This window comes from Dipodomys ordii, unplaced genomic scaffold (genome assembly GCF_000151885.1).
Source record: "Dipodomys ordii isolate 6190 unplaced genomic scaffold, Dord_2.0 Scaffold34, whole genome shotgun sequence".
Lineage (NCBI taxonomy): Eukaryota > Metazoa > Chordata > Mammalia > Rodentia > Heteromyidae > Dipodomys > Dipodomys ordii.
The window spans coordinates 1,018,853-1,035,792 of NW_012267250.1; the positions used below are offsets into that span (position 1 = coordinate 1,018,853).

The 16,940-nt window shown below is 39.6% G+C and overlaps 1 protein-coding gene across 1 annotated transcript in view; it reads left to right on the top strand.

Moving 5' to 3' along the window:
* LOC105986325 (lysosomal acid lipase/cholesteryl ester hydrolase-like) overlaps positions 1-16,940 on the top strand; it is a 49,143-nt gene that overhangs the window by 27,360 nt on the left and 4,843 nt on the right. The window contains exons 4-7 of the mRNA XM_013017170.1: positions 10,633-10,831; positions 11,875-11,984; positions 13,017-13,153; positions 15,462-15,608. Of these exons, the coding sequence (XP_012872624.1) occupies positions 10,633-10,831; positions 11,875-11,984; positions 13,017-13,153; positions 15,462-15,608 (593 nt within the window). The remainder of the gene's footprint in view (positions 1-10,632; positions 10,832-11,874; positions 11,985-13,016; positions 13,154-15,461; positions 15,609-16,940) is intronic.

The window sequence follows — 16,940 nt, forward strand, 5'->3', positions numbered from 1 at the left end:
CTTCAGCTCAAGGCTAGTACTCTACCACTTGAGCCACAGCACCACTTCCGGCTTTTTTTTTTCTTTTTGCTTATGTGGTGCTGAGGAATTGAATCCAGGGCCTCGAGCATGCAAGGCAAGTGCTCTACCACTGAGCCACCTTCCCAGCTGTGTAAAGTTCATTTTTCAACATTGTGTCTTGTACACTTAATTGTTACAATGAATCAAACTGTATCCCTACTTAAACATTTTGTTTTTTCCCTACCCCTCTTCAAATTATACCAATATCAAATACAGTGGAAACAGGGAGGGGGGAGGAAGTACATACAAAGCAACAAAAAATCAAATGGTACCTTATAAATATGTTAGAAACAATAGCAAAAAAAGAATAAAACATTTGTGTCCCTATCTTGGGGTTCATTTCACTTAACATCATCTTATCTGGTCATATGTACATAGCTTTTGACCTTTTCTACTTGTCCCAGACATATACTAGTTATTGCAAATAAGGGAAACCATGGGACCTATGTTTCTTTGCACCTTACTTACTTCACTTAATATGGCACGATGTCATTCTTTCTGATGGAGGCATAGAATTCCATTGTGTATATATACCACATTTTCTTGATCCATTCATCTACTGAGGGGCACCTGGGTTAGTTCCATATCTTAGCTATGGTAAATAATGCTGCAATAAACATAGTTGTGCTGGTAGCTTTAGTGTGGTCTTGTTTGTGATTATTTGGGCAAATGCCCAAAAGTGGGATTGCTGGGTCATAGGGGAGCTCTATGTGGAGTCTTTTGAGGAATCTCCATACTGCTTTCCAGAGTGGTTGAACAAGTTTACACTCCCAACAACAATGCAGTAAGGTTCCCTTCTGTCCATATCCCCTCCAGCATCTGTTGTTATTAGAGTTCTTGATTATAGCCATTCTAACTGGGGTGAGGTGAAATCTCAATGTTGTTTTGATTTGCATTCCTTCTATGGCTAGAGAGGTTGAGCATTTCTTCATGTGTCTATTGGCCATTCTTATTTCCTCTTCAGAAAAGTCTCTCTTTAAGTCTTTAGGGCTACAGACTTATTTATCAGACAGTTGTTTGTTTGAGGATTTGTTGTTGGGGGATTTAATTTTTTGAGTTCCAAGTATATTTTAGATATGAGACCCTTGTCCGTTGTATGGCTAGTGAAGCTCTTCTACCATTCCGTAGACTTTTTATTGATCTTGCTAGCTATGTCCTTTGCAATGCAGAAGCTCTGCAGCTTCATTCAATCCAATTTGTCCAAACTTTTATTTGTTGTGTTTCTGGGTCTCTATTGAGAAAATTTCAGCCTGTGCCAAGGAGATCTAGGGTTTCTCCTATTCCGTCCTGTAATGTTTTCGGGATGTCTGCTTTGACTCTGAGGTCTTTGAACCTTTTGGAATTGATTCTGTGCAAGGTGATATATAAGGATCTAGCTTTACTTTTCTATAGGTGTTTAACCCATTTTGCCAGCACCATTTCCTGGAGAGGCTGTCTTTCTTCCATTCTATTTTTTAGCTCCCTTATCAAGGATTAGGTGGCTATAGGCTGTGGGCTCATTTCTAGGTTTTCAATTCTATTCCATTGGTCCTGAGGTCTGTTCTTGTGCCAGTAACAAGCTGTTTTGATTAGTATGGTTTTGTAGTAGAGTTTGAAATTTGCTATTGATATTCCTCTAGTACTGTTCTTTCTGTTAAGGACTGTTTTTGCTATTTGGGATCTTTTTTTTTTTTTTTTTGTCGGTCGTGGGGCTTGAACTCTGGGCCTGGGCGCTGTCCCTCAGCTCTTCAGCTCAAGGCGAGCGCTCTACCACTTGAGCTACAGCGCCACTTCCGGTTTTCTGTTGGTTTATTGGAGATAGGAGTCTCACGGTCTCTCCTGCCCGGGCTGGCTTTGTACCGTGATCCTCAGATCTCAGCCTCCTGAGTAGCTAGGATTACAGGCGTGAGCCACCAGTGCCTGGCTTATTTGGGATCTTTTATTGTTCCATATGGAATTTTTTAGATTGCCTTTCCTTGAAGAATGAAGTTGGAATATTTTTAAGTATCTCACTGAATTTGTAGATAGCCTTGGGAAGTGTTGCCATTTTCATGATGTTGATTCTTCTAATCCAGGAGAATGGGAGGTTTTTCCACTTTCTAAGTTCTGCTTTGATTTCCTTTTTCAGGCTTTTAAAGTTTTCATCGTAGAGATCCTTCACTTCTTAAGTTAATTTCTAGGTATATTATTTTTTGTGGGGCTATTACAAATGGAATTGCTTTCCTGATTTCAGTCGCACTCTTCTCATTGTTGCCATACAGAAAATCCATTGAATTTTGAGGGTTAATTTTATACCCTGCTAGTTTGCTAAAGTTTCAAATCAGCTTGAGTAATTTGGGAGTGGAGTTCATGGGATTCCTTAAATACAAGATCATGTCATCTGTAAAGATGAATTTTACTTCATCTTTCCCTATTTGGATCTCTTTTATGTTTGCATCTTGTCTTTTTGCTGTAGTTAGGCATTCTAATACTAAATTGAAGAGAAGCGGAGAGAGTGGACATCTTTGTCTCATTCCTAAGTTTAGAGGAAATGGCTTTAGTTTTTCACCATTAAGTATAATGCTGCCTGTAGGTTTGTCTCACACAGCCTTTATTATATTGAGGAATGTTCTGTAGATTCTTAGTTTTTCCAGAGCTTTCATCATAAAGGGGTGTTGGATCTTGTCAAATGGTTTTTCTGCATCTATTGAGATAACCATGTGACTCTTATCCTTGCTCTTGTTGATGTGATGAGGTGTATTAATTGATTTGCATATATTGAACCAGTTTTGCATACCTAAAATGAATACTGTTTGATTGTGGTGTGTGATTTTTTGGATGAATTGTTGAAGTAGATTGGCCAAAATTTTGTTGAGAAGTTTTACATTGATGTTCGTCAAAGAAATGGGTCTACAGTTTTGTTTCTTTGATGAGTCCCTGACTGGTTTTGGGATGAGGGTTATGATGGCTTCATAGAAAGAGTCTGGTAGTGAACTTTCTCTTTCAATTCCATTGAAGAGTTGGAAGAGTATTGATGTTAGCTCTGCTTTGAAGGCCTTGTAGAATTCTGCTGTAAATCCATCAGGTCTTGGGCTTTTCTTAGATAGGAGGTCTCTTATTGCTGTTTCTATTTCAATGCTTGATATGGGTCTGTTAATTTGGTTGAGCTCATCTCAGTTTATTTGGGGCATGTCAATATTTGCTGGAATTTGTCTATTTCTTCTAGATTCTCAAACTTATTATCATGAAGGTTTGAGAAGTATTCCCTTATAATGTTCTGAATCTTGGTTGTTTCTGTGGTGATGTTTCTATTCTCATCTCTGAGTTTATTTATTTGGGTGTGTTTTCTTCTTTTTCTGATAAAATTTGCTAAGTGTCTGTCAATTTTGTTAATTTTTCTGAAGAACCAACTCTTTGTTTTGTTGATTTTTTCTGTGGTTTTTTGGATGTTAATTCGTTCAATTCTAATTTAATTTTAATAATTTCTTTCTGTCTACTGGATTGGGGCTTAGCTTGCTACTCTTTTTTAAGGAGGTTCAGATGTCTCATTAAATTGTTGGTTTCAGATCTCTCCAATTTGTTGATGTAGGAGCTATAAACTTGCTTCTGAGTACTGCCTTTGCTGTGTCATAGAGGAGATGATACTTTGTATGTTCATTTTTGTTGAATATCATGAACATTTGAATTTCCTTTCTAATCTCTTCCATGAACCATTGGTGATTCACCAGTGTGTTGTTCCATGAGCCGCTCAAGATATGCTGCCAGACTTTCACTTCCTCCCTGTCTAACATCATAAACATTGGCCATATTACTAGGTCGGTGAGCCGCCACCTTGGGACCTACCAGCAGAGCCGAGTGGTAGACAAGGAGTTGCTCCTTACCTTCAACTGTATTTTAGTCCCATGTTGGGCAGATCTCAGGAAAATAGGCAGCGATCAGGACAGGATCCATGATGGGCACTCCTGTGGGGCCAGGGATATGTTTCCAGGCTGTCTCTTGGATACGGTCTCTCTTTGGTGGTAAAAAGGACCTGTAAAAGCTTACTATAATCATCCCAAGTGGGCTGATGAGTAAAGGGAATAGTTTCAAGCAAACGAATTAAATCCTGAGGTTTCTCAGAAAAGGGGACACCAGTTGTATAGATCATTGGTAGAAAATGGCCAATATTGGAGTTGCTGTTGACTATTCACATTCACAGGACCTACGGTGCATAAAGGAAAAACAGCTGCATTAGATGGGGGTTGATCCCACGGCGGCGGCAAGTGACTGGCCCCTCAAAAACTTTAAGGGCAGGTGCCGAGGGTTCTATAGCTCTCTCCTCCCCTTGATCATTCTCAGGTTCTGCAAAAGGAACCTGGGAAGGGGAGTATGGGGGAGGAAACATTTCTTCTTCCAAGTTATCTCCCTGAAAAACCAGGAGGTACCTTTTCTTTTCCTCTTAGTTTCTTTTTGTAAGTCTAGGAGGCTAGATGGAGTGGTGCCCATGATTTCCAGTCCCGTCAGTCGTTCAGTCCAAAAAAACAATAAACAGTACAAACAAGACACATGCAGGCCTGACAGTTACGAAAAAAAAAGCTTACGAAGTGGAGATCTCCCGAATTGGTCTGCTGACTCCTGTAATGGGACACCCACGCCCCACAGCAGAAGGAGCAGACCCACAGTGGGCAAGTTGGGCCTTGGTTAGGAGGCCCTCTTGGTCAATTCCAGCCCAACACCGAACCGACCCCCACCCCACAATTCACATGGGTGAGGTTCCAAGGACCCCCACACCCCACATGGCAGAGTTCCAAGGACCCCCGCTCCACACAGCAGGGTTACCCCCCAGCCCACAAGAGGATCTGGGACGTCTCCCAGTTCCTCCAGGGTTGTCGTGCAAGCGCATCTGCTTCGACAACCCTTTAGGAATAGGAGCAGCAGTCCTCACAAGTGAAAACGAAAGTAAAACAGACAAACAACAGGACAAGACAAATTAACAAAGACAACGCTGTTTTACCTTTGGAGTCTGAGGTCTCGGGGGTTTTTGGGGGGTATCCCGGACGAGCCCCCACTAATATGTTATGCCAAGGTCGCAGAACCCCTGCAAGAAGACCACCGAGAGTCAGACTTTACAGCTGTTTTATTTAAACGGGCTGCAGCTCGGGCCTTGTCCTACACTCCCACACAGCGGAGCCGAGGAGGAGAGCCCTGAGCTAAATATTTGCAGGTCTTATATAGGCACACAATCAACCAGGTGTTTTGATTACCATCATGTGTTGCTTTGCTAGACAGAAACAAACAACAAGTGGTCATTGCCTCAAACTTTAACCTTTTAGTATCTGTGGCAGTTATCTACTTGAGGAACAGAAATACTAGACAGCAACAATTAACATTACAGTTTTTCATATTTAGTCAGTTGAATGGTACCATTTAAAGCTTCTTGACATGAACAGTGAAGTGAACTCTCCTTAGTTACTACTGAGGTTGTGTTATTCTTGGTTTATTTGTGTGTGTGTGTGTTTGTATAGATTTTGATGAGCTTAATAATAAAAAAGTGGTTATTTTGAGAGAAAGAATGAAGAACTCACTTTACTTCAGTGCCTTAATCTTAATTTGAAAAAAAATTTAGATAAGCTTTGAAATGATAGCTAACCTAATCACATACATATGTCTAAACCTTTTTTACCTTCTGTATAAATTCTTCTTTTATTCTGTTTTGGTACTGGTGGTAACTCCCAAGACGTTTCACTTGCTAGGCAAATGCTTTACCACTGAGCTAAATCCAGACCCTTTTGCATGTATTCTTTAAGTCAAGACATATTTATAGTTCCAGATAGGGAAAAGCAGTCTTGTAGGTCTAAGTGAGGACCTGATTTACAAAAAGAGTAAGGTATCACCTGGTGCTCAGCACTGAAGGAAGATAGGGGCAATACCTAGAAGAAATTTTAAGGAAAGCTGCATGTAGTTGAGTTACCCCAAGAAAATATTTGTTGAGGAAAAGAAGTACTTAAAATCTAAATAATAGAAAAATTTTGCAGAGCCAAGCAATAGGGTTTGTCCTCAATCCAGACAGAAATGGGGGAAGATTTTTCTTCCTGTGGAAATAGTTACAATTGTATTTAAGGAGAAGACCATGATGCACAGGTAATGCTAGGTAAATTGTAAGACTGAGTGATATAAACATTTTTATAGTATGCAGTGGGGTCAGACACAAAGGAGTCAAGGTTTTTAGAGGGAGCATGGGAGCCAAGGCCAGTGAGGAGAGGACTCATTCAAGAGAGGAGTAGGCTTTGAGAAGCTTGTGAGTAGGAGAGGAAGGTTGAAGGCTGTGAATAAGGAAGAAGAGGGAGACAGGGCACAGATGCCCGAGCTCCCTCCTCCCCTCCTCCTGCCCCACCTAAGGAGCCCTGTAAGGGAGGGACAGGTGAGACAGCTTGAAGAGGACAAAGTCCAAGAAGAGTTTTTTCAGCAAGATTAAAATTCAAGGAATCTTTTGGGAAAGGTGACAGGCAAAGGTGTGGTGTTTGGGGAGATGGTTAAACAGAAAGATTTGGTGTGCATTGCATGATATTAACCTAAAGGACTTAGCGTGGAGACAGACAAAGGCAGGAATATGAGGGACCTCAGGCCACTTTCCATAGCATTGAAATGTTCTTCAGGCATTGCTGAATTGGGAACAGTGTTCTGTACTTTTTAGGGTCATGCTGAATTGAGGTCCTGAAAGTACCCAATTTAAGTTATTTTTATGTTATTGATCAATTTTAATTGTGGCCAGACCTTGTGCCGAAAACATGTTCCTCATTCTTTACACAATCAGAAAGCCCCAATTTAGGCAGACCATTTAGATGATACCCTAACAGAGTGTCCCTTGGGACTTAGATCATTGGCCCAATTGGGGAGGTGAGTTTCCAGCCCTAACTGCCCAATCAGAGGGCTGGGACTTGACAGGCCATACATCAGTTCCAACATCCTCAAAGTGTCCCACTGCCTCCAAGCTTGTGAGCTTGCTTCCCTGCTGCTCCATATGACCTGATCTCAAATGCAGGAGGGGTTTTGGCATTGGACTCTTGAAAAAAAAAACAGCAAGTAAAAAGAAACACAATGAGAATACCAGTGTTGGATGGGCCAGGGTCTGTCAGTGGGAAATGGTCACTGGTAGAGTTGTTGAAATAAGGAAGAAGATACAGAGAGAGCCAGAGAAATTAGAAAAATGGATAAGACAGAACCTTTGCCAAATTTCAGAGAGAGAGAGAGAGAGAGAGATACAGAGACAGTGACAGAGGGAAAGAAAGAGAAAGGGAGAGACAGAGGGAAACAAGGAGGGGGGAGGGATGAGGGAGGGAGAGAGGGAGAGATGGCAGGAGAGACAGAGACAGATACACAGGGAGGTTGATTCATTCATATTCCTGCTCAGGATCTGAAAAGTAGCCTGGATTACTTTGAGATTATAGCAAGAGAAATAAAAAGAGAGGAAGGAGAATTCTACACTATACCTCTTCTCCTAGGTTTCAACACTATATGTTAGGTTCAAAAAGAGGAAAAATGGCGAGAGAGAGAGTAGACAAAGAGACTGCCATACAACAGCACATGTTACCAGAACAACCCTTCAGGGCAGGGGCCCTAGCCAAACTTAGTCACTCCTTGCTTGCAGAGAAAGTATTTAGTGGGTCTGAAAGAATGCTAGAACCATTTAGTGGAGGTGGTTTGAAAGTAATTAATAGTGGGGCAGAATGTGGGAAATAAGGTCACAGTTGGAGGCAAACCAGGATATCTGCTCCAGGCCCAACTGGGAATGGATTTAAATCTTTTGCAAGGCCAAGTGATAGTGAATCAAGGTTCTGTTCTGTGGCCTCAAGATAAGGACCTATCACCCCAGCTTTCAGGTTCCTGAGTAGCTAGGATTATAGAAGTAAGCCACTGGCTCCTGGCTTCAACATGTTTTTTAAAATTATCTTAAGTTGTTGTACAAAGGGATTCCATTTAATGAAGCAGCTCATGAATAAAATACATGTTAATCAATATCACCCTAAAATTTTAGCCTTATTTTTTTAGAGAAGTGTTAATTTTATAGCAAAATTGGTAAGCAAGCTGACTAACCAAAGACTTCCAGTTCTGAATAGAGGTACCAGAAACATCAATAGCCAGAGACTTCCCATACTTCCTTTTTAATGAACATCCTTCAATTATATATTTGCCATAATTTCTGAATTTAAATGGATACATCTGTGTCACCCAAAATTCATAGTTTACATTAAGGACCTCTCTCACTCTATTCTATGGATTAGAACAATATATAATGGCATTTATCTACTACTATGGTATCATACTATTGTAAGGGAGAAACAGAGGAGCTACCACTTAAGAGGCTAAATTGTGAATCTTTATTGGAGAGCCAGAGGACTGGTCTCAAAGATCAACAGCAGGGAATGCAGCTAGCACAAAGCTTATATAGGTCAAAACCACAGAGTATGAGGAATTTATCTTAACAAAAGTGTTATACATAAGCAAAGAAAAAGGTGGGCGCTGGTGGCTCATGCCTGTAATCCTAGCTACTCAGGAGGCTGAGATCTGAGGATCGTGGTTCAAAGCCAGCCCGGGCAGGAGAGACCGTGAGACTCCTATCTCCAATAAACCACCAGAAAACCGGAAGTGGTGCTGTAGCTCAAGTGGTAGAGCGCTCGCCTTGAGCTGAAGAGCTGAGGGACAGCGCCCAGGCCCAGAGTTCAAGCCCCACGACCGACAAAAAAAAAAAAAAAACATAAGCAAAGAAAACCAAAGGAGGACAGTTAAACCTAATAAAAGTGTTCATATAAGCAAACCATCTAGGGAAACAATTTGGGGGAAAACAAGGGCCTATTATCTAGGGGAAGCATAGAATTGGTCTCCTTATTTCAATACATATCTTCATAGTTTCCCTGTTTTGAACATTTTTTTTTGCTCTGCCTATTTATTCTGACCTCTTTTCCAATCTCTGGTAAGAGCTGATCTTTTTATCATCTCTGGAAGTTTTCCATGGTATATAGACTGCAACTTTTCCAAGTGGCCTTTCCACTAGCAATATGGCGTTTAACCTACTATGTCTTTTCCTGGCATGATAACTCATATCTTTTTAGAGTTAGACTTCACTTGGTTATGTGGATGTATTTATTTACTGATTTACTTATGGAAAGCAACTTGTTTTCTTAATTTAATTTAATTTACTTATTTTGCAAATTATAGAAATTTTAGACCACTTGCAGGATTTTGTGTGGATATACATCTTCTGTTCCTTTTAGTAAAGCATCAGGGAACATGATTACAAGATTGTATGATGAGAGAATGTTTACTTTTGTAAGAACTTACCAAATTTTGTACAAAGTAGCTCTGCCATTTTACCTTCCTACCAGCAATGATATGAATTCCCATTGTTCTATGTCCTTGCCAGCAGCTGATGCTGCTAGTGGTTTCAGACTTTAGCTTTTTATAGATATATAGTGATATCGTATTATTGTGCACTACATTTTATTTTTTTCTTTCTGGCATATAGTGTGTGCTCAAAGGTGTCATGCTCACTAATCTTGCTTGCTCAATATCTGGTGCTCTATTTCTTGGAGTCCAGCATTTTAATTGGAGATGGAGTCTCACAGACTTTTCTGTCCCAGCTTGCTAGTGAAACCTCAATCTTCAGATTGCAGCCTCATGTTTAGTTAGGATGGTAAGACTCCTTCACGGCTCTCCCAGGGGACCATGCAGAGGCAAGCAGGCACAAGAGAAAGATTATTATAGGGTTTACTAAAGTGGCCATATCTCCCGGGAGAGTGAACACATGGCATCTGGCCCGATCCTGGTGGCAGGTAAGTCTGGGGCAGGAAGTGAGGTAGGTGCATGCTCAGGTAGTTCTGGACAGAGAAGAGGAGTGGCCAGCTATAGGGCCAGAACTCTAGGACAGGGAGGAGCTCAGATCAGGGAGGAGCTCAGATCTGGGTGGAGCAGAGGACCAGAGGTGGGGACAAGGCTAACAAGGATTGCTAGTGCCTGACATGCAAACTTTTTTGCTTGGCTTGTTTCCTTATAAATAATTGTGAGAAATGTAAATATTGTGAAAAACACTGCACATTTGTCAAAACATAGTCAAATATTTTTGCTGGTTAAGTCAGTGTTTGTTACCAGACATGCTAAAATAGTATAGAATTAGCCAGGCACTAGTGGCTTACACCTGTAACCTAGTTACTCAGGAGGCTGAGACCTGAGGATGATGGTTCAAAGTCAATCCAGACAGGAGAGACCATGAGACATTTATATTCAAATAACTGACAAAAGCTTGGAAATAGAGCTGTGTCTCAAGTGGCAGAGCACTAGGAAGGCTTGAGCACAAAAGCTAAAGTACAGCACGTAGGCCCTGATTTTGACTCCCAGGAAAAAAGACACACACACACACACACACATACATTCACACATAAAATAGTACAGATTTGGCTCCACTTAGTCAGTACTATTTAAAGAAAGACATGTTATATAATCTTATATAACTGCAAATACCACCTCAAAATTTTAATTTGTTTCAATTTTCGTATTTTTAAAAACAATTCTAAGCTCATCAAAATATCATGTTTGTTTTGAAACTTATGCTTATTATCCTTAAACATGAATGTTTTTCAGTTCCCAAACCAGTTGTCTATCTTCAGCATGCTTTCATAGCCGATTCCAGTAACTGGGTTTCAAACACCGACAACAACAGCCTGGGATTCATGCTTGCTGATGCTGGTTTTGATGTGTGGATGGGGAACAGTAGAGGAAACACGTGGTCTCGGAAACACAAGACTCTCTCAGTTTCTCAGGATGAATTCTGGGCTTTCAGGTACATTGCAGTTGATTATGACTTGAGTCCATTTCTGTGACACCTAAAAAGCAGATAGAAACACAGACTTCAGCAGAAGAAGCCATCCGTAAATAACTCTGAAGTTGTATGACAGAGGGGAGATACTGGCATCTTTTGAAAGTTTGAAAACTTATCAGGAATCTAGTAATGAGTGTTAAGGGGAACTATTACATTCAGAATGACATTCAGCTGGGGGTTTTGGCATTCTTTGTGGTATGGGACTTTGGAGTCAGCTACCCTTCCTCTCCTCCACAAACACATTTCCAAGATGTTCATTTTTCTTCCTTTCAGAAACTTCTCTGTCTCTTATTTCTGGATTCAAAAATAGGTGTCACATGACAGTTTATACATTACATAAGCCCTCTGTACCTGATTGTTTACTTATGTTATAGGGCTAATGAACATCTATCTCATAAGGTTTATGGAAGGCTGACAGGTAAAGAATGTCTGCAAAGCCTGGCATACTATAAAATGTATGGGAATAATTGGCTCATGTGATCATGAAGCCCCCCTTCCAGAAAAAAAACCACTCATATACATACCTACCTAGTTTTAAACTACAGTTGATGTCAGAGGTATTAGCAAAGCTCAGCATTCTGGGTGTGTCCAGTCTTGCATTCTAGAGCTTCTCTAATGATTTGTAACAGACTCTGTTTATTGTCACCCTGCTTATGATAGTGAAAAACTGAGAACTACCCAAATGTATGCCAGGGACGAATGTCATAAATGGGCAGTGCGAGAGTGGTGTAATAACAATAAAATGTGACTTAAAAACCTGAAACTTTATGTACCAACATTGACGAAACCAAGTAGACAAGCAAACAATATACAGAAAGATGAGGGTCATATATGGAGTGGAATCGAGGATGTTTCTGTCATCATAGGTAATGTTCAGTTTCCTGAGCTCAGCGTTGGCTTACTCAGTTTAGTATGTGACAATGCCTCAAATTTCATTTTTGTATTTACATATGGTCTTATATTTTATGAGCTAGTTCTTGTTTCTTTGTTTGTTTGGATTCTAGTTTTGATGAGATGGCAAAATATGATCTCCCAGCTTCCATTGACTACATTCTGAATAAAACTGGCCAAAAGCAGTTGTATTATGTGGGTCATTCTCAAGGCACCACCATAGGTATGTATGGAGCAAGGACTGGAGGCTGATAGAATGTCTGTATTATGGAGTTTATACTTGTTTTCATATGTGAAATATAAGAATATCACATAGTTCAAATAGTTTCTTTTCATAATGCTAAGTTAAGATCACAGAAGGGACAAAGTAGTTTCATATATGATCTTATATGGAAATTCAGATTTTGCTATAAATGGTCAGATATGGTATGTGTAGTTCTTATCAAATTGAAAAAAATTAATGTGAGCCCCATCCTTTTATATTTTTTCCGTGGGATGTGGGAGGGTAGAAGAATGTTCTTCCTCCCATGGTATATCCCTGTTGTCACTGTATTTGAGTTTGGTACTTTGTATCTTGGAGGGGGGCGGGCGGAGATGGAGTGGGGGAGGTGGGAGAGGGAAGGGGTAATGGGAGAAAAACAAAGGAGGGGGTAACAATACCCAATAAGAAATGTACTCCTTTCCTCTCTGATGTAACTGTAACCTCGCTGTACAGCATCTTTACAAGAAGATAAAATTATTTTTTTTTAAAAAAAGCTTTCTATGGTCAGAGACTTCAAAATGGAAACAAGAAGCTATGCTAACTTTTAAAGCTCAGTGGAGAGCTTGGCGGTGTGGCTAAGTAATATATCACTTGCTTAGTTTATGAAAGGCTCTGGGTTATCCCTAGTTCCTAAAAATTAAGTAAATAAATATAAAACTAAGTAGAAAGAGAAGGAAAAAACAGAGGTAAAATCTACATGAAATACAAGTCTGACAGGTTATACTGAATAATTTTAAAAGCTATATACATATTTTATGCTGATTATAAAATAAGTATGTTTTAGAAAAATTGAAAATATAGTAAAGTTTAAAGAAAATGCAAATTATTCATTATCATAACCAGCAAATTTCTCTACTGAGAATGTAGGGACCTGCCTCAGTACCTTCTCTGGCTGCTTCTGGAGGACCTCACAAGTGATGCTAGATCTCTCTTGCCTTTTCTGAGAAGTCCTAGAAGATGGAATTTCCTCTTATCTTCCTTTTGTTCCCACAGGTTTTATAGGATTTTCACAGATGCCCGAGCTGGCCAAAAAAATCAAAATGTTCTTTGCCTTGGCTCCTGTGGTTTCACTGGTTTTCAGTTCCAGCCCTCTAACCAAGTTAGGACTCTTCCCTGAAGATTTCTTAAAGGTACACGGCTTGCCATCAGATTTCCTCTCCCAACAGGTTTCCTCTTCAGATTGAAGCACTGCTCCTTGAAGGGAGACTCTGCTGTCCTTCTCTGGGTTTGCTCTTAGCAGAGCAGTGGTTTCTCTTCTTTCCTTCACCCTTACTTACTTGCTACAGGTAGGGGCCTGTGGAGGCATAGCATTTGTGAATACTGCAGCTGTGGGTATGCATAGCTAACATGCTCGTCCAGCTTTCTATCCATTACAGAGGAAATATTATTTTAACATAAACAGGAGATGAGCTCTTGTATAACAGTGTGTGGGAGATGGAAGACAGGGTGTGTGCGATTACCACAGGCCCATCCCTAAGCACAGATGATGATGGAAAGATGCTATTTAATTATATTCTCCAATATGGCCATCAAACACATCAGCCCTCAGCCTCTATCTTTGCAGGTCCAAGTTCTATTCAAGGAGAAAACAGCATTCAAGAGAAGTTGTTTTAAGCCCTCTGAAAATAGAAGGCTCTTTATTCTTGCATTAGATGTCTTATACATCTATACAAATGTGCATAATTGAAATCTTGTCCAGGAAGCTACATGATCATGCAGCATGTAATGTGCTTTCTTTTGATAAGGGACCACATATTGGGTGGTACCCCTGTAAGATCATAATAGAGCTAAACATAATAGAGCTAAGCATAATACAGCTGAACATTCACCTAGTGAATTCACAATTCAACCTATTATACTGGTGATGCTGGTATAAACCAACCTACTATATTACCAGCTCTCACTAAAAGTCTAGCATATGCAATTATGTACAGTGCATAATACTGGATAATAATAATAAACAGCTATTACTGGCTTCTGTATTCATCATAGTATGCTTTTCATCATTATTTTAGGGTATACTCCTATTACTTATTAAAATTTGGACTAAGGGAATATGCTGTTTGCTGGCAAAAAAAAAAACCCTCACTTTTATAGTCACTGTGGCAAGTGATTGCCCTGTGCCATCTAGGTTGTGAAAGGACAAATTAATCGTCAATTCAGAGACAGGTGGTACTTGCCCTCTGGAGATCTACCCATTTATACTTATGTGCCCACTTGTATTAGTTTGCTAGACTATGAAGCCAAATCTGTTCCATGCTTCTCCCCTATAGTAGTTATTGACAATTTTTGGCCATTCCTGTTGGTGGAAGCATCATTCCAATTTCTGCCTTCTTTTTTCTTTATTTTCCCTCTGTTCCTATCTATCTCCATGTCTACATTTCCTCTTTCCTTAAGGACATCTAGTTTTACTTAATTCTTCTATAAAGACCCTAACTCTAAGCAAGGCCATTCTAAAATACTAGCAGTTAAGAACTTTATGTCTATTTTTATAAAGGAGTGATAATTTAACCCCTGAAACTGCCTCCCATTCCCATTTGTCCCTCTAGGTGGTAGACATGAGCAAGATATAGAATTGATTTGAATATAAAAAGAGATTTCTTCTGTTTCCTGTTGCATACTACATATCTTAAGGACTTAATGATTGCCCTGGCAGTACCTGATTACATATTTGCTGACCACTGGTTAAGGATATTGTAGAGAAGTGTTTGACAATTTTTCCCCTCTAAACTATTATATAGGTCACCTGGTGTCTTTTGTTAGAATTGCATTCTACCCTTGTGGAATGAAAACAGCCAATGGTAACAGATAATGTGGCTGTGTTTCAATAAAGCTTTCCTTAAAAAGCATGCAACAATGGGAGCAGGAGGATGGGAATGAACAGTTTAATTAATGTGAACAGAAATTGAGAGTAGGAGGCTGAGAATGTTCTGGAAATGGATAATGGTGATTTTGCACAACAGTGTGACTACATTTACTGCAACTGAACTGAACACATAAAATTGATTGAAATGATAAATTTTGTACTATTCATGTTTTATCACTAAAAATCCCACAATTGCTTATATTGGTGTACATGAACATAAGTTGCTAGAATAGTGCTGACTAATCCCAGCACTGATTGCTTTTCCGAAAGTCACTACCATTCATCATGGAAAACTAACTGGGGCTGGCCCTGGGTCAAGGGTTCTGGCTCTTGCCCTTTGTAAACATCTGTTACAAACGTATTTAATTTTTTGTATTTCACTCTGAAAATTCAATTCCATTTCTCTAATATTTCTGTACTTGTTGAGTATCTTAGTTTGAATATCGACTTGTCTCCATTTTGCTCCTGGCTACTGGGAGAGACATTGGGTCTGTGCTCCTGCAGGCTGTTGTGGAAGCTTCTATTCCAGAAGGAAATGCTGAGATGATCTTAGGATTCTTTGTATTTTGTAGGCCATACTAGGGCACACAGAAGTCTTTTCTGATAATCCAGTCATTAAATGGCTGAGCATCCACTTTTGCACCCATGCAATTCTGAAGGAGCTTTGTGGAAATGTATTTTTTCTCGTGAGTGGATTTGATGAGAAGAATTTAAATATGGTATGTATAGTTCTACTCAGAATTGATTTAAACACTCAATGGGTTTGATCTTTGAATGTACTTAGTTTGGATGATGCGGGAGACACAGCAATGACCTTGTTAGAGCTCTGAAGGACCTTTCTTTCAAGATCAAGAGTGCTTTCAGAAGGTGGTTATGGTTGCATCTGTCCTCATGGTTGCTTTTATGCTCTGTGGAGAGTTGCATATGAGGATCTGCCACAATTTAAGCCACAATAGTTACATATTTCTTTTAAACAAATATATGTGTTCCAATTTGGAGTTTCCATTATATATGTACACATACTTTCCTATGTACACACACACATATATATAAGACACATTCATAAAATGCAAATATATGTACATATATTATATATGTTATATATGCATATATTTGTTTTATCAAATGCAAATCATTGGCCAGAAATAACCTCTTCTTTATAAACCTACATGTAAATTATAATGGTGAATTTTGAAAATAGGTTTGAAAAGTCTGAAATAAAGCCAGGCATTGTCTACCACACCCCTCATAATCCCAGGATTTGAGAGATTTAGGTAGGTGGATCATAGGTTTGAGGCCATCCATGGCTAATTAGCAGACTCCCCAATTCTGCCATTAAGGCTGTAGTGAATCATTCAAAGTAATAACACTTTTTTTGTTATTGTTAAAGGAAGTGTAGTGCCATTTACAATTTTACAAGTTCAGGAAAGCATAAAGAAGAAAATAAAAATGGCCTGTGATGGCTGAAATTTTCTTAATAAAGACCCAGAAACACAACAAATCAAAGAAAGCTTGGATTGCATGAAACTGCAGAGTTTCTGCATGGCAAAGGACATAGCTAGCAAGATCAATAGAAAGCCCACAGATTAGGAGAAGATCTTCACTAGCCATATAACAGACAAGGGTCTCATATCTAACATATACTTGGAACTCAAAAAATTAAATCCCCCAACAACAAATCCTCAAAGAAACAACTGCCCCATCAACAAGTGAGCTGAAGACTTAAAGAGAGACTTCTCTGAAGAGGAAATAAGAATGACCAATAGATACATGAAGAAATGCTCAACTTCTCTAGCCATAAAAGAAATGTCAATCAAAACAACATTGAGATTTCACCCAGTGAATGGCTATAATCAAGAAATCTAGTAACAACAGAGGCTGGAGGGGATGTGGCCAGAAGGGAACCCTACTGCATTGTTGATGGGAATGTAAACTTGTTCAACCACTCTGGAAAGCAGTATGGAGGTTCCTCAAAAGACAACACATAGAACTCCTCTATGATCCAGGAACCCACTTTTGTGCATTTACCCAAATGATCACAAACAAGACCA